This window comes from Tiliqua scincoides, chromosome 1, assembly GCF_035046505.1.
Source record: "Tiliqua scincoides isolate rTilSci1 chromosome 1, rTilSci1.hap2, whole genome shotgun sequence".
NCBI lineage: Eukaryota > Metazoa > Chordata > Lepidosauria > Squamata > Scincidae > Tiliqua > Tiliqua scincoides.
Window position 1 is genome coordinate 309,417,668 of NC_089821.1, and position 25,555 is coordinate 309,443,222.

The following is a 25,555-nucleotide window of genomic DNA, read 5'->3' on the forward strand; positions in this document are numbered from 1 at the left end:
ATTAGTGTTCTATTTACACATTTAAATTTTAAGAAAAAAGTTGAGGAACTGAAAACTGTTCCCTGCCTATTTTAGCATTCCTATAGAGCACTTTATTATACAATAAAATCACAGCGTAAGATATATGCAAGATTCTGGATTTCCATACAGGCCGCATCAGTCAGGATTTCTAGGTACTGAAATTGAATTCCTGATTTGCAGCATTTTATCCCCCTTCCCGCACAGTATATAGCCCTGACTTAAAAAGGGAGGCAGTCTTATAACACCCTCCCCCCCCAAAATAGAAGCTTTTCTATTCAATAAAACTGTTGCTTATCAGGAAAGGAAAGAAAGATTGCATCTCACACAGCAAAAACCAGACGTACATTAAAGGGCAACTCAGACCACCACATAAACACTGACCAAGTCTGTTAATAACTTTATTGTCACTGAATATTGAAGTAGGTATATGTTAATTTAAGGAGAACAAGATTAAAAAAAACTGATATATTTAGAAAAATATAGGTAGCTCCCAAACAATTTTTCTCCATGCATCTTTTGTGGGCAAGTTATGGCTTTTAAAGAATTATTTACAGAGTGTCAGAATTTGAAAGTGTGCCATCCATCACAACCAGCTCAAACAGCAGTCCTTATACACTATGCAGCTAAAAATGGATGCCCACAAGATCTTGGCACTTGTGTTTTCTATCACACAGCATGGGGCATCTCATTCATCTTTGAAAACCTCAGATTTAATCATAACTGGTCTGTCAGTAAACACTGCATTATGCTGATCATAACAGCCACTCAAGAGGAAAGTGCCACAAGTGTAGTTTTACAAAACTATATTTCAGCACTTTTAACTAACAAAAAAAAGGTGTACATACATCCCATTGCATGGACACAGCTGCTTTTAAGCACACACACCATAGATTGGACTAATTCAGGCCTTCATTTCTCTCCATCCAGGGGAGAGAATACAATGAGGTCGTTGCATGTCACAGCTGTTGTAAATGTCTCAGATTCACTTTTGAGAGGAGTGAAGAGGCTGCAGTCTGGGTTTGGCTGTGGGTAAAAACAGAGAAATGTAGTCAATGCTTGTAAGTCCATCATCTTACATGGACTACACAATCAAAGTCAGACTCTGAAGGATCTTGGCTATTAAAGTAAAACAAGATCAAGTTTCCAGAGCAGAGAACACTTTCGGTTTGAACTAACAGCTACCAATTCTGAAGCAATTGGAGGACAAATATGGGTTTCTGGTACCCAACAGAAATATCTGTCTACTTAGAAATGCTTTCCAGGCCTACCTGCATCTTAGCACAAGGCTGAACACAGAGGCCATGAAAGACATTTCACCTCCAGATACTGAACTTTTGCTCAACTTAAGAGGAAGAGGATGTTTTACTAGTGACAAACTGCAACCTGAGGTGCATGTCTGTAGGCAACCTACCTCCATGGGGGGGGGGGAGAACAAATCAAGTTATTAGATCTTATGGTTGCTAAGCACCTAGAGCAGGCAGGTGCTTGGTAAAGGCTTTGAAAACAAGAAGGTTCAGGTAGAGACCATTGGAATTTGCAGTCCTAGCCATCCCTTCACCAAGCTAGTATTCTGGAGGCAGCTTGGTCTACCCCTGTACTTGGGTTTTAGTTCTGCAGCCCAGTATGTCTTGCGTGCAGGAGGTCTTAGGCCCTGGCACCTCACAATCCAGTTTGGGAAAAGCCTCTCTGTCCAAGGCTTTCGAGAGCTGCTCCTAGGCCTTCCACCTTCGCAAAGGCACAACATTCACTTCATTGCAGTCATTTTAACACTCCATCAACTGATGGCATTCAGAATTTCCACCTGACTGACACCAGCAAACATACCGTGAGATCAAGCGCTGCATCATTGCAGGAGAAGTCACTGAGAAGAGGGCCTAGAAAATAAAAGTCACGTTTCAGTGGGGATTTTAACACAACTTAAAGACTGGTTCACACATACGGGTGCGCGTCACTTAACAATGGAGATGCATTCTTTGCACCCCATCATTAAACAGGTCCATCATTAAATAAACCTGGTGCCAGGATGTCTCTGTAAGAGGACCCGGAGGCCTCTTCTGGGTCCCACAAGGTCACAGCCCTACTCTAATGGCTTTCACAGTCCTCAGAATAGCCTGTAGAAACCTCCGGAAGCTCCTCCTGGTTTATGGATGCAAAAGTAGCTTCAGGAAGCTCTTCAGGAGGCTTCTGCAGGCCGTTCTGAGGCTCGCAGAGGCCATTAGAGTGGGGTTGTGGCCTCATGTGACCCAAACAAGGCCTTTGGGGCCTCCTACTGAGGCATCCCAGCACCAGGGGCACAGCAGTGCACAAGGTGAACTTCAGTGCTTACGGCCGGCCGTTGTTTAAGCATCATATAAACCTGTTGCTTAGTGGATCATCACTAAGCAGTTCACACCTATATATATATGTGCATCAGTTAGCAATCTGGCGGATTCCCACTGAAACCAATGAGAATTTATGCAGAAGAAGCTGCCAGTAGATTGTGGTCATCTTTAAGAACCTCAAATTTAATCACAACTGGTTTGTCAGGAGCTGCACAAGTGCCTGCACTTGAGCTACTCAAGTGGAAAGTGCCTTCAGTGTAGTTTTATAAAACTATACTTCAGCACTTTCAAGGAACAGAGAGAGAAAGGCATCTAGGCCAGGTGCCATTACAACGTCCTGTGGCAAGGAGTTTTGTTTTACTATATTGCTGTAAATGGCTCTGAAAACTATTTTGCACTGAAGAATAATGGGACACGCACATTGGCCAAAGCAGGCATGAAGAATCACAGGAAAACCTACCTGTTTCATTTCTTGGAGTGCACACTACTTCAGCCTGAGCATGAGCTCTTCCAGATGGGGCATCTGTCCCAGGACTGCACAGGACATCCTGTTCATGCAGATCTGAAACTGTCTGCTTCACCTCTTCCACCATATCTAGTACTTCTATTTTCAGGTCAGAATTTGCCAGATCCTGAGAGTGAGCAGAAACCAGCCCATCCATCTCTCCGGAGGGTGAACGCTCATCACTGGTGGGAGTTTGCATTTCCTAGAGACAGAAGAAAAATGGGTTTTGAGAACAAAGATTACAAGGGGGCTGCATTACAGAAAAGCATCATACAGCTTTAAAGATCCAACCACTCCAGGAATGGCTGTTCAACAATGGCTGAATTCAGCCCTTGGAGGAACTGGAGCTCGCTTAGATTCAATCAAGTTTTAAAATGCAAAGTAAAACAAAAATAACACTTGCTCTATAATTTTTTGCTCCAAGTGTTACTTTCATTTTTTGTGAAACTGGTTTTTAAAATGATATACAGTAGGCCCTTGGTATCGGGGAGGGGGAATCCGTTCCAGGACCCCCGCAGATTCAGATAATGAAGTCCGGGGGGAGGGGTGCCGCATGGCATTGCAATTACTGACCTGGGGGCTGCGCCAGGCCCCCCCAGAGGTCCTGAGTGGCCTGCCTGCACCTCAGAACACCTCTGATGCAACCAGAAGTGCTTTCAGATGGTGTCCGTGAGGCTTCTCAGGCCTTTCAGCTGCAGATTTGGCTTCTACGGATATTCAAATCTATGGATGCCAAGCCCATGGATAAGGAGGGTCCCCTGAAGTTATGCCTTCAGCAACAAGACTGCACTCACATTAGCATCTCCTTTCATGTCTTCCATCTTGGCACAAGATTCCAGTGCAATCTGGGTGTCACTAGGGAGAAAAAAACAGTAAAAATAAGGGTGCTATAAAATACAGTCACATTACTACCCTTTTTGTATTGCATGTTTTCACAAAGTTTATTGGGAAGAGGGCAATTATCTATCAGAGTGCTGCCTCCCACACCTGACAACATCCAAAGTGTTAGAACAATCAGAAGGCTGATATTACAGCGTCTGAATTAGCACAGAGTTGCTATTAGCTGCTTTCCCCCAGGCAAGCCAGTCAGCCAGCCTGCCTTGCCACCGGCTGTGCTATCTTTCCAAGGCTGGAATTAAACACTGAGATATGCCATTCGACATTGGGAGAGGTGGAGGCAACACTATGACAGCTACATGTGTTGCATCTCACAGAGGAAAAGCAGGTCAAACATTATTGCTGGAAGGAATGAAGATGCAGTGAAGCAGAATGAGAATTTAAAGAGAACACCACACCTGCAAGGCTCTATTATCACAAGTTAAAGGAACAATTCCAGGGCACTTTTAAGTTCAGGGATCCTCTCAAGCAGGCAAAACTGGCAGGGGCTGTGAAGTATTTAGAAGCGGCCCTGTGGCATGAGCCAGTGCTAGGTGTGGCCCAACACATGGGAAGAGTAAATGGCACCAGGGGTGGCTTCAAGCTGCTGTACAGATCCAGTGACTTCGGGTGGATTCCACAAAGCAGAGGTGCATCATGCAACCACAACTAACTGTCCAAAAAAAGCACCTGTCTGGATTAAGATGGACTTTGATCTCTCCCAGCAAAGCACTGCTGACACTGCTGCAGAGGGCATGGACTTGCATAGATCGTCCCAATATGACAGTCAACGACGGTTCTAGGACAGCCTAGTGGACTCCAGTTCAACTCGGCTGCATACCTTTGTTCAGAAATGCAACCAAGGTCAGCTCCAGAAGGATTCAAGAATGAATTGGACATGACTGGTGGGCTGGTTCTTGCTATACAGATATCTGCACAACTCTGGAGAAAGGCCCTAGTGACAGATCTTGGAGTTGACTGTCTGGAACTCTGCTGAGGAGTTCTGGCAGCGGACTTAGGAATCCAGCCTGCATGGTGGGGGAAGAAAAATAAAGCATTTAGCAGCCTGTTAACAGTGAAGTGCTCTGTTGCTGTGTATATGTTGCTATGTATAATATAGATTATATTATGGATTTATTCATGTCAGAAGGAAATTTTTATTTCCTAAGAACTCCTATGCCTTGAATGAGGCCATTTATATTAACCTGGATGGCAGAGTATAGATACGAGCCTCTCAATGAGCCATTCTGTCTATTACACAGAATGAGGATGTTGCAAGACGTGTTGGTTGCCCACCTCATTCTGAGCAGAAGAGTTAGCTGGCTTATCACTTAAGAGCCCCGCTAGATCAGGCCAAAGGCCCATCTAGTCCAGTTTCCTGTATCTCACAGTGGCCCACTAGATGCCTCAGGAAGCACACAAGACAAGAAACTGCATCCAGGTGCCCTCCTTGTATCTCCCTTGCAGAATGCCATTTTTGAGGTAGCCCACTTCTAGAACCAGGAGGTTGCACATACTCATCACGGCTTGTAACCTAGGATGGACTTTTTCCTCCAGAAATCCCACTTCCACTATAGCCCCTCTCCTCAGGGAGAGGACAAGGCCAGACAATCTTCCTCAGGAAGAGGTAAGGCAGGCATTGATAGCTGGTGATTTCCCTAATTTGGGAGCAGGAATCACTGATGTGCAGGTAAGCACCAGTGGCTGGAAGAACATCCCACCAGCCGGCACACCTGCCCAAACTGTGTCAACTCTGGAAATCTAGGCTCTGCTTCTGTCACTCATGCTGTGGTAACTTCCCTTTAGGATAACTGCAAATGAGCTTGGGATGGGGCTGCCCTTGAAGACTGTCTGAAACTTCAATAGATACAAAATGCTGCAGCTCCCCTGTTGAAATCTTCACTGGATAACAGGCCTAATTTGAAAGTGCTGATTTGAACTTTTAAATGCTCTCCACAGGTTGGGAGTCTTTTGCACCTGAGGTTTCCCTACAAACCTCTGTCCCCATTTGCTCCCTATTCAAGCAACACCTTCACTGGAGGTTATACTAGTGGTATCATGGGTTTGGCCAGGATCATCTTGGTGGCAGCACCACAGTTTTAAATTTCCTTCCACAGGAAGCTCATCTGCTCCAGAAATCTTTTGAAATTCAAAAGCTTTGGCCATATCCTAGTGACTGAGCTATATTGTTTTTGACTATCATTTTTGTTAACACATCCAACCAAACTGAAACAAGATGGGATGTAGATAGAGGAAATAATTGGGTATATCCCAACAACACTCATTCATCACCCATTTTGTTACCCTGTGTGGGAAAAGCAGGAGGTGGAGAACAGAGAGCATATGATGCTTACCCCAGCCCAACATGTGCACACCACCTGGCTGAGATAAGTTTGCAACTCCCCTAGTGATATTCCCCCTCCATGTACAGAGAGGTCTGGTTCACAGAGAATGCTCAGTCACAATTATCATGCATCAGTTTCCAACTAGCTCCTCTTTTTCACAATGGAACCAGTAGGGCATGTTTGTTAGAGTCCTACCAAACAATCAATACAGTCCCCCCGCAGCAGAGAAGTTTCCACTGCAAGCAAAAATTCCAAGCCCAAAAGGAACTGCTTTCAACTGACCTGGCAAGGGTTTGGCAGGAGATTCAACTTGGAAAAAACCTCCATCAAACACCACTTTTTCCTCTTCTGGATCTGTAGCCTCCACCATCCTCTCCTGTTTCATTTTGTTCTTCATGACTGCCTTGAAAGCTTCAAGGCGTTTTCGGGCTACAGTCCTTTCGGCAGTTCCACCCCTTTGTCTGGTTGCCCTTTGCAAGGCAGCTTTCTTCTGCAAATCAAGAGGCAAGATGGGGTTGTTATCCAACACCTCCTAAGAGGCGAGTGGTCGAGGGAAGTTTTGAAACATGTGCAGTGGGACAAGTGGCGCCTGGACTATTCATTTAGCTACCCCACTAATATTATGCACTTCCAAGGCTCCAATACCTACTCAGAGGTAGTACTGAGAGAGCTGGCGCAGTGGCACTCTGGGACTGGGAGCAAGAGCTAGGAGGGCCTCAGTCAAAATCTAGCCTTAGCCACCCTCAAAATGATAATACCACTAAGGAGCCTTCCACGGTTGTCAAGAGGTTTACTGAGATAATAGTGATACTGTGAACACTCAGCAAGTTGTCCTGCTTTCAAACAAAAGGAGAAAGCACAAGTCAGATAGCCTGCCCATGGGATATGAGTGAGGCAGGGGGCTGCATCCAAACAGACTGTGTACATTTTCCAGACCACAAACATCTCATCTCATCAGTAATGCCTGTGCTTTGGTAGGAAAAAAAAAAGAAAGATGTTGGTTGTAGCCTATTAGGAGGAAGCTCTGAAACAGGCACTGGTCCAAGACATAATTAAAATGCATATAGAACAGTGGTCCCAAATTTTGTGCCACAGCACACTGCGGGGTATTTTTCTGGAAGTTCCGGCTGCATTTCTTAGACTGTAGGCCCTACAGTGATGGAACAGTAGGGCATCATGAAATAATCACTCCAACATTAAGGGAGCCTTGAACAGAGTAAGTGTGGGAAGCTCTGTGTAGAAAATTGATCTCTGAGCCACTTTCAGATTTTTTAATTCATAAAATGTCTTCCCAGTACCCAGAAGAGACAACTAATGTAGAGGGGGAGAAGTGAGTTGAGACAGAAATACAGGAAAAGGAGTCTTTTTTCTAGATGGAAGATTACCACAATTCCCAAGTTTGAAACTACCTACAACAGCAAGGCTAACCAGCCTGCCAACTTCTGTGTTTGCGTTTGCACTTTACTGTCTTAGGAGATTACAGAGTGCCCCCTGCTGGTAAGCTTCGACAAGAGAGGGGGTTTTGATCATGAGAGGTGCACCCAAGTCTTTTAGCTGCAACTAACAGGCCATATTGTGGACTGAGCTGGAGAACAAGCAACCTCACCCACTGACCTACCCACCAAGTCAAGCTACAATCCACTCATCCCCAGGGTGAACAGAGGATCAGACTGAAGCCTTAAGAACATAAGAAGAGCCCCGCTGGATCAGGCCAAAGGCCCATCTAGTCCAGCTTTCTGTATCTCACAGTGGCCCACCAAATGCCCCAGGGAGCACACAAGGCAACAGGTGCCTTCTACCTTCCACCAGGTGCCTCATCTCTTGACTTGGGAATGGGAGTAGGCAGCCCAGGGAAATATGGGGAAGACTTGTGCAGAGCCTCTGTAGCTGGCTATAAATGGGAGAGGAGTGGCTCAGATACCTTGCCTCCACTTCAGCCAAGAAAAAAAAGGTGTCTGGGTGCACACCTATCCTTGGGGTTAGGGACCACAATAGAAGACAAGTGGAAAGCCACTGGAAGTCAAATGTGACCTCTAGTGACTTATTGCTGCTCAAAGTTGGAAAAGGCTGTGAACTGGAAATACAGAAAAATATGATGTGTTCTCTCTTACACCAAATCCAATAAAATGAACATTGAGAGAAAACTTAACTTGCCTCCTAGGTATACAGTTTCAAAGGTAGTATTCCTAGGACAACTGACAGTTTCCTGCTTGAAATGCCACAAGTTTAGCCTCCACAGAGTACCCATTAAGTGTGCAGACATGTCACACGAAGGATGCAGTTGTTTGGGGCAGGACTGGAAAAGAATGTTGGGATTTCAGTGATATTTTCCCCCCTCTGAAGTGGAACGGAGAGAATCCTGGAATGGGCTGTACCTTCCATTTACTCAAAAGAAAAGGCCAAAAAAGGAAATTACTTCCAAGAATGCCTGCTTCTGTGGGAAAGGCCACCAGACACCCTGGGAGGTGCAACCAGGATGCCCTTGCTTTTTGCCTTGAGGCCCAGTCAAGAACTCTGAAAGAGGAGGAAATGAAACTCACACCTTCTTTCAAATTCTGCTTCACCTCAGTAAAGCCAGCCTTTGAGAACTAGGTGTTTTAACTCTGCCATGCAAGAGGATCACCCAAAGCAGATTTAATCCACGCGTACCTTGGCAGGTCTCTTAGCCTCGACGTCGTCCACTATTTGCCATCCATTCTTCTGAAGCTGCCTCAGGTTCTCAAATTTTTTATTCACATCTTCTACCTATTAAGGAAACCAAAATAAAGGCATACCATTGCAGGGATAGGCTGTTTCAGCAAATTCAAAATTGTTGCTTGGCTGCATTCTCTGGAAACAAGCTTATTGTGCATTTTAAGACTCAGTAAACACAGGACTGACCGGAAACGGGATTGCAAGCTCCATCTCCCCATATCATACTGCACAAGGCTCAAGTATGAAACATCAGCTATGTCTAGGAAAGCCATCCAATAGTAAAGCTGTGGGCTGATAATCTGATCCTTGCACTATTAACCAGAAAGATGTTACCTTTTTTCAGAATTACTCTAAATTTGTAAACTGTGTGCAGAAGTCATACCAAGCATGCCTTTGTCAGCCATCAAGGGCAGTCCTACATTCAGCACACTAGCCAAGGGTGGAAATCCTGCTTCCAAACTGGCTCATACCACAGCCCTCTCGTAAAAACAAGTAGCTTTCTCACCAGGTAAAGCTGGTAATGTTTTAGCCACTGTAACTCAGATTTCAAGGGACAACAAAACGATCCTAGTGAACTCCAAGGCAGCAAGTAGTCACCTCCCTGAAGTCCATCACAATCTTCTTCTCAAGAACATGTGGAAGTGCCTAAGAGTGACCCTATGAACACTCAACATGTCTATCAGATGAGTGTTTAGTGGTACCCAAAGCCACAGAAACCGCTCACCGGTATACTGGGAGACAGAGTGTACATGGTGGCAGAGCTCAAGGTGGAGGAACAGGCAGAAAATGGTTTGTGGGGATCTAAAGGCAAGATCAGGCAGGAAATTCAGCCACTTTCCTTAAAGGGACTGAAAACAGAGTTGTTGATGGCTGGGCAGTGTGCAATCAGATTTGAGCAGCAGGTGAACAATGACAGATTCAGAGTCATGTACAAGATAGACACTGTGTAAGCAGCCAAAAAGCATCTCTTCCAGGGGACAAAGCCTCAGTTGTCTTCACCGGATGCTGTCTTCTCCATGACTGGCATATTTTCCCATTTTGAAAATTCTGTTGATTTGCACATTTTTGCAGGTTGCACAAACAGGACTTTTTCCTCCCACATGTGCAGCTCAGGTTGAACACAAGAAAGGTCACCTGAATGCCAGACAAAATTCAGTGCTCAGAGTCTTTACCTGAAAGTTCACCATGTCCCAGAAGCCGTCCAGATCCGCACATGTGGTTTCCTTTTCCCCACGCCTGAATTCGCAGTTATCCACCAGCCCTTCAAACTGCTTGAATCGCTCTGCCATCAGCAGCCTGCTCTGCCCAACGGTTGTGCGGACAAGATCTTTGGCTAAAGAGGCAAGTGTTTTGTTACATTTGTAAAACGTGATGAAATATTTAAAATGTCCTCCTTTCGCTTAAACGTGCAACAACTAAAACTATTTGGACAACACAGGCATGTGATTCACTTGTTTCATCCTGGAAAGCAATTCCACAGCTACTGTTGCCACTCTTCTCTTACCCTCCTCCGGGATATCTGTTTCAGCTGTTCCATCCCATTCAAGACATTGAGAAGTCAGCCTCTCCGTCGCAGACTGAAGAATCTTTCTTTAAAAAGAAGCACACACACAAAAAGCTCACTTTCTGGAGCAATTCTCAAACAATCCTCGATTTCCAAGGGCAAAAACAGGACGCTAGTCCAGGGTTCAAACAAACCTCGCTCAAATTCCTGATCCTAGAACTGCTTTTATCTGTTATGACTGTTATATTTATATCGCACTCGTGCTCCCTGGAGCTCAAGAGGCTCCCCGTCATTTTATCTTCTGAACCATCCTGTGAGGTTTATTGCTGAGATTGTGACTGGTCCAAGGCAACCTAGTGAGTGTGGTGGTCAAGTGAGGACTTGAACCCAGGTCTCCACAGTTCATCTATTACGCCAGACTGTGGCTATTACTAAGAGGATTTCACAATTAAACCAAGAGCTGAATGCAAAAGAGTCATACAGCAGAACCTACACATGGTTGAAGGTCATCTCTGTCATAAAGCAAAGACAAGGGCTGTCTTGGGACATTCTGAACATTGGGAACAGACTGAGATTGGAATGGTTATGGATCAGGTTCTCCTTACTGCTGCCACCAAGCCATCAAAGATGGGCTTGATCCACACTATTGAAGTCTGGGCCAAAACAGCTACCAGTCACTCTAGGTAACTCTCACCCAGAAGCTTCCACCTAGAGAGTGCTTAAAAAGAACAATGTGCTTTTCATGCTTTCCAGGAAGCTCCCATGCTGTTGTACTAAGAGTCATGTATTTGGAATGGAGCCACAAACACACTTGCAGAGTTTCAATCAGATGCAAGATAATCTTATCTGAGGTGCCCATGGCTCTGAGTTGGTGGGAGGGCAAGGGTGACATACACTGCTAATCAGGGAGCTTCAGTGACATAGTCACAAGCACTACAGCATGTGAAGGAAAATGATTTTGGAGTGTGTGTAGATGCTCTTCCCCCTCTGTTTAGGGACACTTCTCACCCCACCCCCAGAATCTCCAGTGCAGACTCAGAAGACTCAAAAGATACTGGGACATGTTCCACAGTACTCTGTCTTTAACAATGCCATTGCTCACAGCCATGCGCTTCTAAGGATTTGGATTCCTTCTTCCTGTCTGGGGTAGCCCAGCTGCTATTGCTTGGAAAGTCAAACCTGTCTGTCTAGGGAAAGGGGTGGGAGGCAGTAGCCTGGTGATCAGGTAATTCTATGTCATCATCAAGCCTAGATTAATTAAGCTCAAGCACAGGATGCTCACTGCACATGCTCACTGCCTAGGTTACTTAAGCACAAGCGCAGGGATGCTCACTGCCCTGAGAGCTGGTGCTGGTTTACAGAAGGCACAGCCAGTAAGTGAGAGAACCAGGATTCTTGGGACAACATAAGTAGCTAGCAACAGGGACTGTAATCCTAGCTAGCCATGTCAGGAAATTAATGCTTTGATTTTTATTTGCTTTCACTCCAAACCAATCTGTGTACTTCACCCTTTCTTTACACACTGGGAGTTGCATGCTTTATCCTTGAGTAGCATCTCAGCCCTCTCTGTTGGACACTACGGTTTATCCATTTGATCAAGTTTTTTCTTTATGCCCATCCAACAGGGTTAAGACACTTTCCATCAACCTGCTTGTCCTGTTCTCTACTCCTCCTCCCTCAATTTGGTTTAATTCCTTTTCTTCTGGATTTTTAATAAGTGGTTCTCTTTTGACTTGTGCCTGCTTAGTTCACGTTCATAGATAAAGTATTGGGCTGTCACGTCTAACCGCTCTCTGTGATTTTAAATAAGAACTCCTGGGGTGGGGATTCCCCCATGACTGATCTCTGCAGCCTGGAATGGTGGCAGTGTATAGAACCTACCAGCCTGCAGGGGTGAGTGCTAACCGTTATGCACTAACTCCCCTAGGGAGTTATCTTCTCTCAGCACGACCCCTGGCTTAGGGTCAGCATTTTTGTCTGCAGAGTTCTATTAATAAGCTGGGGGAGGGCTCCATTATCAGGTACCCTTTTAGCCACATCACAGGGTATCAAGGCAGACCCCTCTGCCCTTTTGGCGCCAACCTGAAATAGGTGACATCATGCTGTGGCTCCCCTGCCAGGGCTGGTGTTTCAATCATTGGAGAGTCTACATGCTGCAGAGCATCCTCCTTTTCATAGGGAACAGCATCCATCACTTCATCAGATGAAACAATAAGACATTCTGAAAAACAGGACATTTTACACAGAACATTTAGATGCGGCACACCGCACAACACACAGGATTTTGCCCTGCTGCTGTCCACCAGTCAAAGGATTTCTCATTGATTAATCACCTGCTTTTAATCACATTTTATTTTAAGAAGATTCTACCTCATCCTTCTTTCTTTGGAGAAGTCAAGGCACTTATAATACCAATTTAAAGATTTCATTAATACAAAACGTAGTCGCAAAGGTGACAAGATCAAAGAGAGGAACAAAAATAGCGAATGAACTGAAAAAGAGCCTGGACTTCAACCTCCAGCAAAATGCTGGCAGGGAGGGAACAGCCGCACAACACCAAGCAGGGAATGTCACATTTTGCAAACTGCCAACACCAAGGGTCTTTTGCACATCATTGCCAATTAAGCTTAAGAGAACAGAACATGCAAGAGAGTCGCCTTCCCTGATCTTAAATGGACAGTTAACTATAACTGGAACACCTCCATATGATACTATCTTAGCAATTTTCAGAGCAAACCTGTGAGCCAGTATTATCAATAATTCCCATACTGCAGATTTTTTTTGGGGGGGGGGGGAGAGAACAATAGCATCTTAACTACAGTCAGCAATAAGTTCAGATCACGCACTGTGATTTTTTGGCCCACGGCTTAGTGTAGACACTTGGCTACAAAAGCTCTACTTAACTCACCTGGCTTAACTTCCACCGACTCCACTGCAGAAGGACATTCCTGAAGATTCTCCTCGGCCACTACTGGGTTTGGGGAGGGTGGACATTTTAGAGGACAGTCCTGTGGTGTGGTTTCTTTGGCACCTTCTTCAAGGGATTCACTAGGAAGGAGGAGATCAACCTATTGACACAGCTTGAATAAGAGTGCAGCTCTAATTCTTGTTATTATGTGGTTCTCAGAGTGAGGTGGGCTTCTGCAGAAGGTGTAAGCCAGGGGTGCTCACACTTTTTTGGCTCGAGAGCTACTTTGAAACCCAGCAAGGCCCGGAGATCTACCAGAGATTTTTTTTACAATGTTCGCGCCATCATAACATAACATTTATGTGTACAATGTATGTTGGTGTACCTTGAGCCCCACTGAGTATAACAGGACTTACTCCTGAGTAGACATGCCTAGGATTAGGCTGTGAGGCTGCAATCCTAGCCACGCTTACCTGGGAGTAAGCCCCATTGAGTACAATGGGCCTTACTCCCGGCGTTTCCTCCCAGAGGCACCTGAAGGGGGGGGTTCGGCACTCCGCGATCTACTCATTTTGCCTCGCGATCTACCGGTAGATCACGATCCACCTATTGAGCACCCCTGGAAGCTGTTCCATGGGAAGTAGGAAGGGGAGTGGGAACAAGTCAGATCTCATGGAACATGGCTGTTTCCTACTATGGGAACAAACCCTGGCTTACACATTCCCTATCCCTCCCTCCTTTCATATGAGCAAGGAGAATAAAAGCTTTAGGTTTCAACTATATCACTGTTGCAACCACAGTTCAGTAACAAACCAGGATCTGAAACCATGTTTTTATTGTTTTAGGGGAGTTTTTGCACGTTTGTTCTGGGACCGAGTCTATGGGGACATGCCCCATCAAGATCTGGCCAGAAAGCTACACTCTGGAATCATCCATTTGGAGCACCACACCATACCGTGTTACAGGACCCCACATTCTCAGTCAAAAGATCGAGCTCCGAGGGAGCCAGGAAAGTAGTGCTAGCTTCCTTCATCCATTCTACCTCCCTTCTTTGCCTCTTGATTCTTCTTCCCCACCTCCCTCTGAGTGCCAAGTCTGACCACCCAGCTAGAGGAGCACCTGCAGTCCTTATCCCCTTTCTTCCTCTCTCTGGAATCAAGTTAACCTGCTCATGACACACCACCATTCTCCCAATAAGTCACTGCAGCCAAGATAAAGCTGGAATTGCTATTGAGATTGCAATAAAGCCACAATTCAGTGTGTTCAGTGGGTTTCATGATTTTAAAATTGGTCACTTGTGTTTAATAAGTTGGCCCAAGTTAAACCTAAGCCGCAATCTGGTGCCTCCATTGGGGGGTGCAAGGGGAAACAGAGTGCCAAATGCAGGGAAGTGGTAGCAAGCTGCAAGTATCTTGTGGTCTTGTGTGATTCCTGAGGAATCTGGTGGTCTGCTGTGAGATACAAGAATCTGGATTAGATTGGCCCTGGACCTGATCCAGTAGGGGGACTCTTCTTATATTAATTCCTAGAGAGCCGAGATAACAAAAGATTACAAGTTGGGACTCTTTCATAGTCCTGTCACTGATCCAGGGCTTACTAGGCTGCATCCGCCTCATTAACACAACTCCACTCTTCACATCCCAACCCGCCTTAAATTGGGACAGGGAAAACTCTTGGCCAACAGCCCTCTCTGAACTGTCTTCCTCCTTCTTACGCACAGTTCAGTAACTTGTAGAGTCTCCCCCATTTTCTCTTGTATTTTTATCTTCCTATTTTTTAAATACACAGATGCAGCTTCCTTCCCGTTTGTCTTCCTGTTCCCTCCTGTTTCAAACCCACTCCAGGGATTTTCTCTATCCCAAAACACTGCATGCCTTCCTGGATAAACCACCAAATAATTATGTCACACTAGCATCTCTCTGGCCACTTCCCTCCATTGCAGGGGTGCCCAAACCCTGGCCCTGGGGCCACTCATGGCCCTTGAGGCCTCTCAATGCGGCCCTCAGGGAGTCCCCAGTCTCCAATGAGTCTCTGGCCCTCCGGAGATTTGTTGGAGCCCTCACTGGCCCGATGCAACCGCTCTCAGTGAGAGGGCGACTGTTTGACCTCTCGCATGAGCTATGGGATGAGGGCTCCCTCCACTGCTTGTTGTCTGTGATTGTCTGTCTTGTCTGTGATGCAGTAGCAGCAGCAAAGGAAAGGCCAGTCTTGCTTTGTGCAAGGCCTTTTATAGGCCTTGAGCTATTGCAAGACCTTCAATCATTCATATAAGTTCATCTTTAATATAGTCATTTATGTAAATGTATGTAAATTTATTCAAATTTAAAATGTAAATTAATTCATTCCCCCCCCCGGCCCCCGACACAGTGTCAGAGAGATGATGTGGCCCTCCTGCTAAAAACTTTGGACACTCCTGCTCCATTGAAACAAAGCACACCTCTCTATAGAAGCCCCTTTTAGAACAGTTGTTTGAGTTAACACACAGCTTGTTCTAGATAAGACTGTTAGTATGCACCTGCTCATTTATTTACATTATTGTTCTGACTCTTGGATAGATTTGACTCCCTCCTGTTTTTGTAAAACAATCCCTAATAAACTGTGTTGTAATTTGACTCTCTTCTCTCTCTCCCCCCCCCACATGTGCTACAATCAACTATGAAAGATCCTTCAACCTACTTACTCAGCCACATGTGTAGGCCCATTGCTACATGTTTCCTAAGCAGGTGCCACAACAATTATATCCATCCTTTATTGTATCTTGACTGTATCAACTAATGTTATCATCCAACTGCTGTCACTGTTTCACCACAATTCTTTTTGATTGCATGCTGTTCTGAAGGGCGGCACACAAGTTGTTACTGTGCTCCTCTGAAACCTACAAATTTGATCTAGAGCAGTTAACCCAAATTGCATTTTAATCTGAATTACAGAAAAACACAGAGCCTTACTTGGTAGACTTGGTGGGGCTCCAGCATAGATTGGGGGACAAGAACACATTTGCTCTGGAAGGAGTCATTGGCGCAACCTTGTAGGTGATTAAGCCTTCTGGAGGCTTAAACAGAAAGTTCTGAGGGGCAAATGAGCGGGTTCTTCGAGGAAGTGTGGGAGCTGAGATGTCAGGTGCTGATGCATTTTCCTTCTCCATGAATACCTCATCATCTATGGCTGGGGGGATCTGGGAGTTAATTTCTTCTTTCACAGCCTCCACCACAGGATTCTCTTTCATCTCTTTCAATGCCTATTGAGAAAGACAAGTGCCACATTTTAAAATCGAGTCTTTCTGCCCTGTAAGGACCAGACCGTGTACATGCTGCATGCAATCCCAGGAAGCATTTCAGTAACCCTTTGGAAGTTGCTAGGCTCTATGGCTACAGACATACAATGTGCACGTTCTCACTATACAGTGTTATTACCTATCTACAAATACAGGCAAGACATAGCTAGTCAAATGAGCTGGCAGTTTCTTAGTTCAGATCTTGCCCTTTCCCACAAAATCTCAAGGTGCCTTTAGGGAGACACCTATTTCCCATCCGAGCTGCCTCCAAACCCCAGGTTGCAATATGGTCATTGTACAGATTACTTGAAGGGTCACCCAATTCCACATAAGCGTGCCTGCCAGAAGCATGGCCCTACAGAAACATTACCCCACCTGGATCTCCTGTAGTTTTGCTGCCCCTGTGCACCCCCCTGAGGATGAGGGCAGGCAAGTGCACCCCTGTCCATAGGGAGAGATCAAAGAGGCACCCCCACCCCTTGACATGGCACAGAAGAAGGAAACTATTCACCGCACTCCTGGAAAGTAAAGGGAAAAGGGGGGTGCAGATCCCCTCTTCCCTACTTATTTGGGGCTTTGTAAGCACCAGGCGGAAAGAAAGAATTTGGAGCCATGACAACCTCCCCCCAGCACTTGAGGGAGAAAGCGGCTGCTGCAATCCTGTTCCAAGTTGCTTTCAGCAGGCCGGGAAAGGACCGGAGTTCCACCAGAGCATCATAGCTGAAGCGGGCAGCGGGCTCATCGGGTCACCATCCTTCCAACAGTGCTGTTCTAGACAACTGTTCCAGGTCACCACTACATAGTAAGGTTAGCCCTGCTGCCTGTACACTACTAATGTTATCGGAGTCCTCCTTTGGGCACCTCTCCCCACAATCTGAGGCAGGTGGCAACTGGGAAGAGGAACATGTCACTGGTGGCATCCTACCCATGAAATTCTCTCCTCAGGGAGCTTTGCCTGGTCTCTGTGCTGCTGCCTTTCCAGCACTAGGCAAAGGCCTTTTTATTTTCCCAGACCTTTTAATCTCAACGTTGTTTGAGAATACACAACGTGTTTTTCTGATCAACTATTATTTTTTTATTAGCAATTAACTGCAAGCCATCTTGTTGGACGAAATGGATAGTGACTTCAACATTTGTAAAAGTTTACGGACACTGTTATTCTAGGGAGGCTTATGGAGTTTACTGATATCAGATTCCAACCTGGAGTTTGGAGATCCCAATCTACCAGATAAGATATCAGTGTTGTATCCCAAGGTTTTCTTGCTACCAGAGGAGAAAGAAAACCTTTGGGTTGTATCCTATTAAAACCAGTTATTTGCAGTGAACGCACATCAATAGCACACTTAACAAATGAAGTTTCTTTTGCAGGGGGAGAGTTCTTTTTTTTTTTTGTTTTAAATGATACTAGTGAAAGTGCAAATGTACCTTTAAAGAAGTTGTACTTTTAAAAGCCAAGAATTTAATATTTTGCATTTCATTTTTTCCTCACACTGAAGCACACACCTAAAACATGGAAGTCATCTTCCGCCCTGTGAATGGGCTATAGCTTAGTGAACAAACAACTACCTTGCATGCAGAAGGTCCTGGGTTCAATGCCCAGCATCTCCAGATAGTGCAGAGAAAAATTCCTGGAGAGCCACTGCCAATCAGTGTTAATGGACCAACAGTCTGAGTCAAGCAAGACCTCTTCCTATATTCCTATGGCTGTACATTGCAAATAATCAGATAAATAAAGAAAAGTGGTTTACCATTCCTCCTCCATTTTTTACACCTCTCTGCTGCTTTCCATTTCTGGTGCCCCTTTTCTGTGGCAGATTATCTAAAAGAGGACATACATTGCATTTAATGCAGTCTTTTCACCCGTTTGTTAGCTTCCAAATCAACAATACAAATGTTGGAGGACAAGTCAGAAATATGTCCTAATGTTTTACACAAATTGTTTTTTTTGGGGGGGGGGGAGAGAATAAGGAGGGAATAAGCTGTGTTTAAGGGTAGCTGAGCTACCAGTAAAACGATGTAAACAGTAAAACATTAGAACAGAGAAGTTTGAGTTGTACCAATTTCCCCACAGCCAGCTACTCAGCATAGCAATTTTACCTGTAATTAGTTGTGGTGCCCTTGGTATTTTGGTGGGAGCTGTGGCTGTAGCTCTCGTCATTCTTCCATTTGTGCTTCTGGGGACTGAAGGCTGCACTCCTGGAAGAACAAAAATCGTGTATGCTTGGAAACTTGCATTTCTGGATATCAGGTGTCAAGAGACATTTGCAAGACAAGTTGGATCTCTGTGTGGCTTTGGTATAAAAGAGTGACATATCCACCTTGCATTGGAATCCACCCTGAGCACTTGGGAGAGAGCAGGAAGTTACTCTAGTGTTCAAAATGTGTGTCACTCTCTTCTTCTAGACATTCCAGCCTACAGTCCTACACCCCAGTCCTACAGGGTGTACAAATCATACCTTTGCTCTCTTTTTTGAGAGGTTGGTCTATATAGATTTTCTGACGCTGCACCAGTTGAAGACTGCAGCCCCTGCTGGGATAGGTGGGCATTACCTGCAGAAAGAAAGCCAGCAGACACATCACAATAACCCATGCATTACTATACTCCATAGCCTGGCTTTCTACAGAAGAATTGTACTCCAAGTACTTGGCACTTCAAAGCAAAGTACATCAAACGCTCTCATACACATATAAACAGGAGCAGCAATTTAACTCACTACATATATGAAGACAAAGTAAACAGGAGCAGGTGGAAGAGGCCCATCTTCATTGCTCACCAAAAGGTAGGCAGTGGTGGAGACTGGGACAGTTCCTTGGGGAGGGTGAGCTGCATTCTGGGTGCCACAAGGCCCTCTTGTACCCACTCACTGTACCTCTAACGGCAAGGGAACATTGAAAAGAGCTTCCACAGTACATCTCAGTTGTCAGGTTGGTTTATTCAGGGGGAAGCTTTGTTAACAGCATCACACAACCATCCATTTGCTTCTAGAATCCACAATGCAGAACTTTAATACTCAACGTAACCTGGAAAAAAGACTCATTTCATCCATTACAAGGCTGAAGCCTTAATTCCATTCTCACATAAAAATGTTTAATAGATTGTCTACACACAGCAAGGTTAGACTCACAGCTCCTTTCTGTATTTAACTCTCAATGGTATGACCAAGAATGAAAAAAATTTTTAAGAGAGACAAACCGCAGGAAGGCGTGATCTGGCTGAAGATTTAACTGTTTCTTCCAACTGGTTCTTTGCTCTTGATCTTGTTATCCGCACGGATGGCGCTGCCGTTGGCGCTGCCGTTGGCGCCGCCGTCTAGAGACAGTCCCAAGACAGAGCAGTGATTCAGATTTAAGTCAGTACTAAGCAATGCAGAGGGTTTCACTGAAAACCTGAAAAATTTGTATACTGTATTTAACAGTGTACAAGATAGTGTTCCTGGTGTGACATTTAAAAAGAAACATGCTCAAAGTACAACAAACCCTCTCTGATCAACTGAGCCACACAGCTTTAAGAAACCCATTAGCCTTACCCATTAGCCTCTGATGGGCGTGGGCCTTGGCCACTTCTCAGGCTGGCTGACCCACAGGGCCACCATTGTTACATGCAAGAGCCTAACAACAACAACAACAGTATTTATATACCGCTTTTCAACAAAAAGTTCACAAAGCGGTTTACAGAGAAGATCAAATATCTAATGGCTCCCTGTCCCAAAAGGGCTCACAATCTAAAAAGAGCCTAACCATGGTCTAGCCGTTTTAAAAGGCTTCATGCTTCTGTACTCTCCTCCCCATCGTGCTCACACAAACCAGCTTGCGTCAGAACTAGTCTTGGAAATTCACTTCATAATTTGCAATTCTGGTCTGCACAAATGAGGAAAGGAGGCACTGAAGCACATGAGGGAGAGAGGGAGGAACCCAAGAAAAAGTTTAATGGAGATGTTTGTATACAAGAACAAGATCTAAGGGAATGACAGAGAAACGGAACACAAAACACAGCTAAGTAACACAGACAACATTCAAAGATAATGCTTGCTCTCCTTACTTTCTCTTTTGGCTTGCTTAGCACTGGTATCTGCGACGCCGGTGGAAGGAAGGAAGGGATCTCTGGCTTGTACCGACCCACTCGAAACACAGGTTTCTCTCTTTGCTCCTTCAACTTCCTAAGCTCTTTTTCAGTTTTGTAACGCTGGAGCATCTCTAGGCGCTCCTGGCTGCGCTGTTTAACTGCACTGTTTCCAGTTTGGCCTAAGTGGTTTAAAGAGGGACAATTCAGATTCCTCCCACTAACCACATGAGCAAGGACAGCCCAATCTTACACATGTTTACTTGAAACCAAGTACCACTGATTTTAACTGGACACCTAAATCTCAAAGCTCACTGGACTGATTTTACAATATTTGTATTATTATTATTATTAACAGTATTTATATACCGCTTTTCAACTAAAAGTTCACAAAGCGGTTTACAGAGAAAAATCAAATATCTAAATGGCTCCCTGTCCCAAAAGGGTTCACAATCTAAAAAGATGCAAAAGAATCCCAGCAGACAGCCACTAGAACAGATACTGCTGGGGTGAGGAGGGCCAGTTACTCTCCCCCTGCTAAAAAAAGAAGCACCCACTTGAAAAAGTGCCTCTTACCCAATTAGCAGGGGTTTGTATATTGCTTTTCAACCATAATGATTTCCAAAAGTTATTCACAACATATTGACTTGATGACTCCTTGGAGGTCTACAGCCAACCAACTCTAAATCAACGTTTTGCTAGCAAAAGTGAGCAACAGCTTCTACTCACTGGGCTTTGCCTTGGATTTTGGAGAAGGCACTTCACACATCTCCTCCAGACAAGAAAGCTCCTTGTCCCCTGGCAATGGTCTGTTCGCATCCACTGGTCCAAACTGCCTGCCCTTGTTAAACTCGTGGTGCCTGCTCTCTTTCTGCTGGAGGGACTTGCGGCGAACAAGTTTTGCCTTGAGAGTACTGGTACTTAGATCCTTTTTGTATCGAGTGGCAAAATTGGCAGCCATCTTGTTGATTCTAGGTTCAGAACAGAGGGAGAAATATTTTCCATTAGAAATTTGGGTTCTCTCTCCTAGCCCATTTCCAATTCAAAGCTGTTTACATCAATGAAGCTCCAGTGTATGTCTGAGACCAAACCAGGCATTTGATTCTGGACATGCCTGTTTTTGATGACAGAGTGAGAGAGGCAGTGGGAATGTTCCTCACTAATTCAGTGGTTTTCAAACTTTTTCATGCCACAAACCCAACAAATAAAGTATGAAACTGGGGACCCATTGCTAATCCTGCCCCCCTCCTGGGACCAGATCTGCCCACCCCTGTCAAAGCTGCTGCCCACCCCCTTCCACCTATCTCTTGTGTGTTTACAACAACCCTGTGAGGTAGCACCCTGAGTAGAGTCAGCCTTAGGAGCTGTGGGGCAAGGCAGTGAGAAGAGCTTTAGGATTACAGGTTCAGCCTTATTATACACGGATTTAACTCAACACAAATGGCCCTTGCAAATGAGAAGGAATGTGCTGATCCCTAGAGAAGGGAAAAAATGCACCCCTTTAAAATAACAGTTGAAAAAAACTGCTTTTTACTGTTGCAGAGAGACAGTCATACAAGTGATTACAGGTATAACCTAAGTATCCACAGATTTTTCTATGTCAAAGCCAATGAGAAGGTCCCTTTAAATTAAAGGAAAACAGTCTTTAATAATGCCAGAGAGGGCAGCTGGCTGACAATCCATCAATCAGTCTCTGCAGGCTTCGCTCCTCCTGCGCATGTGAAAGAAGGCTAACGGGCAGCAATTATTACCTTCTCCATTCTTTCCCCCTTGCTGGAGCTCCTGATGAAGGGAGGGATTGCTGCCTCCTAGTGAAGCCTAAGCGCCTGGAGAGAGACTGATGGCCTCTGTGTGCATTACAAAGCTCAGCAAGACTGTTTTTCAATCACCAGAGCAAAGAAACTTTGTTTTTTAAATTGATTTGCTATAGTGCCTTTTTTGCCATCCACATGAGTTCTTGGAATGGAACCCTAGCGAATAATGAGACTCAACCAGTGTATCAAGAAACCAGTTTTGAAAAGGCAGTTCCATTACTGGACTGGATTCAAGCCCTCTTTTGCATAGGCTTTGAAAGGTTACAACAACCCCCCCCATGAGACTTTGCAACCTCATTGAGGGTCATGACCCACAGGTTGAAGAACACTGCCCTAATTCATCTCAGTGTGTTATTATCTCCTTCTCAACTGATTTTGGAGACAAGAGATACGATACAGGAAGCTTGACAAGTCCCTGGGATTCATAAACTTCAACAACTTACAAGCCAGCCTAAGAACCTAAGAATTGGCAGGAAAGACCCCTGCCGCATCCTGCCAACAGAAACACAAGAGAACTAGGTGGACAGTATGCATCTTGCTGTGCATTCTTTTCTTTGAGGTACAGCGGACCCTTGGTATACACAGGGGATTCATTCCAGGACTCCCCCATGGATACTGATTTCTGTTGATATTGGGGGTTCATGGAAAGCCCAAACCTCCTGGAGGCAACCGGAAGATGCTTCCATTCACATTTGGGAGATCAAGTGAGGCCCTCCAGCAGGGGTCATCAGCTCCTGCACTGTCAAATCTGTGGGTGCCAAACCCACAGATAAGGAAGGCCCACCATACTTTTACATAGTGGGTATATTTATAAGAATCTGACCTAGAAGGTGATTAACAGCTAAACCCCCAAAAACCATTTAGGATAAAAACGGAGGGACTAGTGATGCAAATAATCACATCCCCAAGATCACGCTACTGCCAAGGACCAAGGGTTGTTTTTTTTAAAAAAAATCTTACCCATTTCTGTGCTGGCCTCTGGGGGAGTGGGAAGCCATGTGGAGTGCCTCTGCAGGGCACTCCACACCTTAAAACAATGAAAAAATGTGATTGAGACCCATTTCTGGGTTGCAACAGCAAAACTACAAGTGGGTCGTGATAGCGTTTTTCATTGTTTTGAGGTGTGGAAAGCCCTGTAGAGGGCTCTGTGGGGCTCCCCACACCCACAGAGGCCAGAGCAAAAAGGAGTAAGTTTTTAAAAAGCCCCTTCATCCCCGCAATCCTGGGGATTGCATTGCCGCCATCCCCCACCCCCACAAATACTTCCAAGGGTTCTCAAACTCCCTGACTTGTCTGAAGGAGATTACACGTAGGTAAACAGATGCATGTGATATGTACTCAGTACATGTTTCCTTGAAGACCCAAGTCTGTGATTCTGCATTATAAGATCTTTTAAAAGCAAAGCAGCCAATCAATAGAAGACAAAATCGCAGGCATTGTCTTCTACACCTTTTACTCAGAGATACACTCCTGCTGCAGCCCTTATTACTTTTGTATTCAGCCAAGTCCACCGCTGTTTTAACAGATACACTACAGCAGAGTCTCATACGGAGTTATCAGACAAAAGCTTCTGCAATCTGCCCATAAACTTGTGGTGCCACATCAGAGTCTGTTGTTTTTGTTGCAACAAACTAACTCATTCAACTAACTAACTTCATTCAAGATTGTGTTCTTAGGGATTTGTTACCTGTTGTACTGTATATCAGAGTGCTACAGTCATCTTCCACACAGACGTTCCTGCTAGAAAACAAAACAAAAGCCTATTTCACCCGACTGTTGTGCACTCCCTGTTTCCCCAGCCATGGATAAATTCCAGGGCAGCACTACCAGGTTTGGCTTCCTTTGGAGATGAGATGCATTGTGTCTTTACAACATTTCACTTGTTGGCATCTACGATACAAAGTCGAGAAGCAGCCGGAGAGGCAAACAGCATCAACTCCTGCTAGGCAGCCGTCCTTAGGCCTCAGATCAGACCCCCAGAACCCTCTCATTCTCTTACAGAAGCTGCAGCGTCTCCCTTTCACTCCCACCTTCCCCTACTGGAGTGGGGTATGAGGTTCCTTGCTAACCATCCACACCCCACATTTCCTGGGCAAAACAGGCACAACACAACCTAAGGCAGGTCTATGCATTCAAATGGCACACACAATCGCCAAGTGCAAACCTAACAGCAGCAGGCCGGAGGTGGTGCCTGGTCAGCAGCCTCTTGGCCAGAGGTGAGCAGCACCCAGGAGAAGCCCGAACACCCACAGCCCCTGCACGGAGGGAGCACAGAAGAGCCCTGAGGGGCCAGGCCAAAGGCCCGCCCAGCCCAGCCTCCTGCCACCAGAGGCCTCGGGGCACACGAAAGACCTTGCTGCCGTGCCCAGGGTTTCTGAGCATGTGCAGAGCGCTCTCTCTCCTGGCAGGCAGGCTCTTGTCGTTAGGATCCCAAGAAGAGCCCTGCCGCCTCCGGCGAAGGCCCCTGTGCCTGGCGGTGGCCCAGCAGGAGACTCGGGGGACACGGTGTCCTGCCCCTCTCTTCCGAGGCGCCGCTGGGGGGCCATCGGGGTCAGCGTCAGACCGAGGCCCCGGTCCCCGCTCTGGGCGCCCCGAGGCCCTTAACAGGATCAGGGCGGCGGCGCCACGGCCTCTGCCGGGGCTGGGAGGCTCTCGGGGGTACCGCTTCTCCCGGAACCCGGGCCGGCAGAACACCCGCCCACCACCCCAACGGCCCCTTCCCCCACTTCAGGCAGAGCGGCCGCGCCGGCCCGGCCCTCGCAGGCCACTTGCAGCCCCCGCCGAGCCCGCCTACCTGCACCGCCGCCCCCACCAACCGCTCGCACGACTCCCTTCCAGTCCGCGCCGCGCGCCCGTCCGAATCTCAGCGCCGCCGCTCATTGGCCGGGAGAGGCCCAATGGCGTCCGCGCAGCCAGCCCACCTTTCAAATCTACCGCCGCCTCTCATTGGCCCCCTCACAGCGCCGCGCCCCCATCGGATTGGCCGTTCAGCCACGTGTCTGAGCGACGTCGAGCAAACAATAGAGATGGAAAAGGGTAGAGCGAAACAGTCCAGGAGCACTTGGCCAGTTCGACTCTGGAGGGCCTCGCCCGGGAGACTCGCTTCACGTACCCGCAGAGAGCGAGCGATGAAATCGCCATAACGCAGGCCCCAAACGGAGGGTCGGTGTGGGGACGGGGTCAGGTCGAGTTTAAATCATAACGGCCAGGTGGCCGGAAGTCTTGGCCACGCA

At 46.1% G+C, this 25,555-nt stretch overlaps 1 protein-coding gene across 1 annotated transcript; it reads right to left on the reverse strand.

The window, feature by feature from the left end:
- Positions 1-313: 313 nt before the first annotated feature.
- On the reverse strand, positions 314-25,223 carry DLGAP5 (DLG associated protein 5). Its single transcript, XM_066624332.1, has 19 exons — positions 25,117-25,223; positions 21,238-21,479; positions 20,488-20,690; positions 19,642-19,758; positions 18,905-18,998; positions 18,546-18,644; positions 18,197-18,267; positions 16,123-16,412; positions 13,175-13,314; positions 12,349-12,487; positions 10,267-10,352; positions 9,935-10,095; positions 8,718-8,813; positions 6,351-6,558; positions 4,565-4,751; positions 3,642-3,702; positions 2,803-3,049; positions 1,846-1,895; positions 314-1,044 (listed from the first exon to the last, which is right to left on the reverse strand). Exons 1-19 carry the CDS (start codon positions 25,200-25,202, stop codon positions 931-933), a joined length of 2,691 nt encoding a protein of 896 aa, XP_066480429.1. The 5' UTR covers positions 25,203-25,223; the 3' UTR covers positions 314-930.
- Positions 25,224-25,555: the final 332 nt, after the last annotated feature.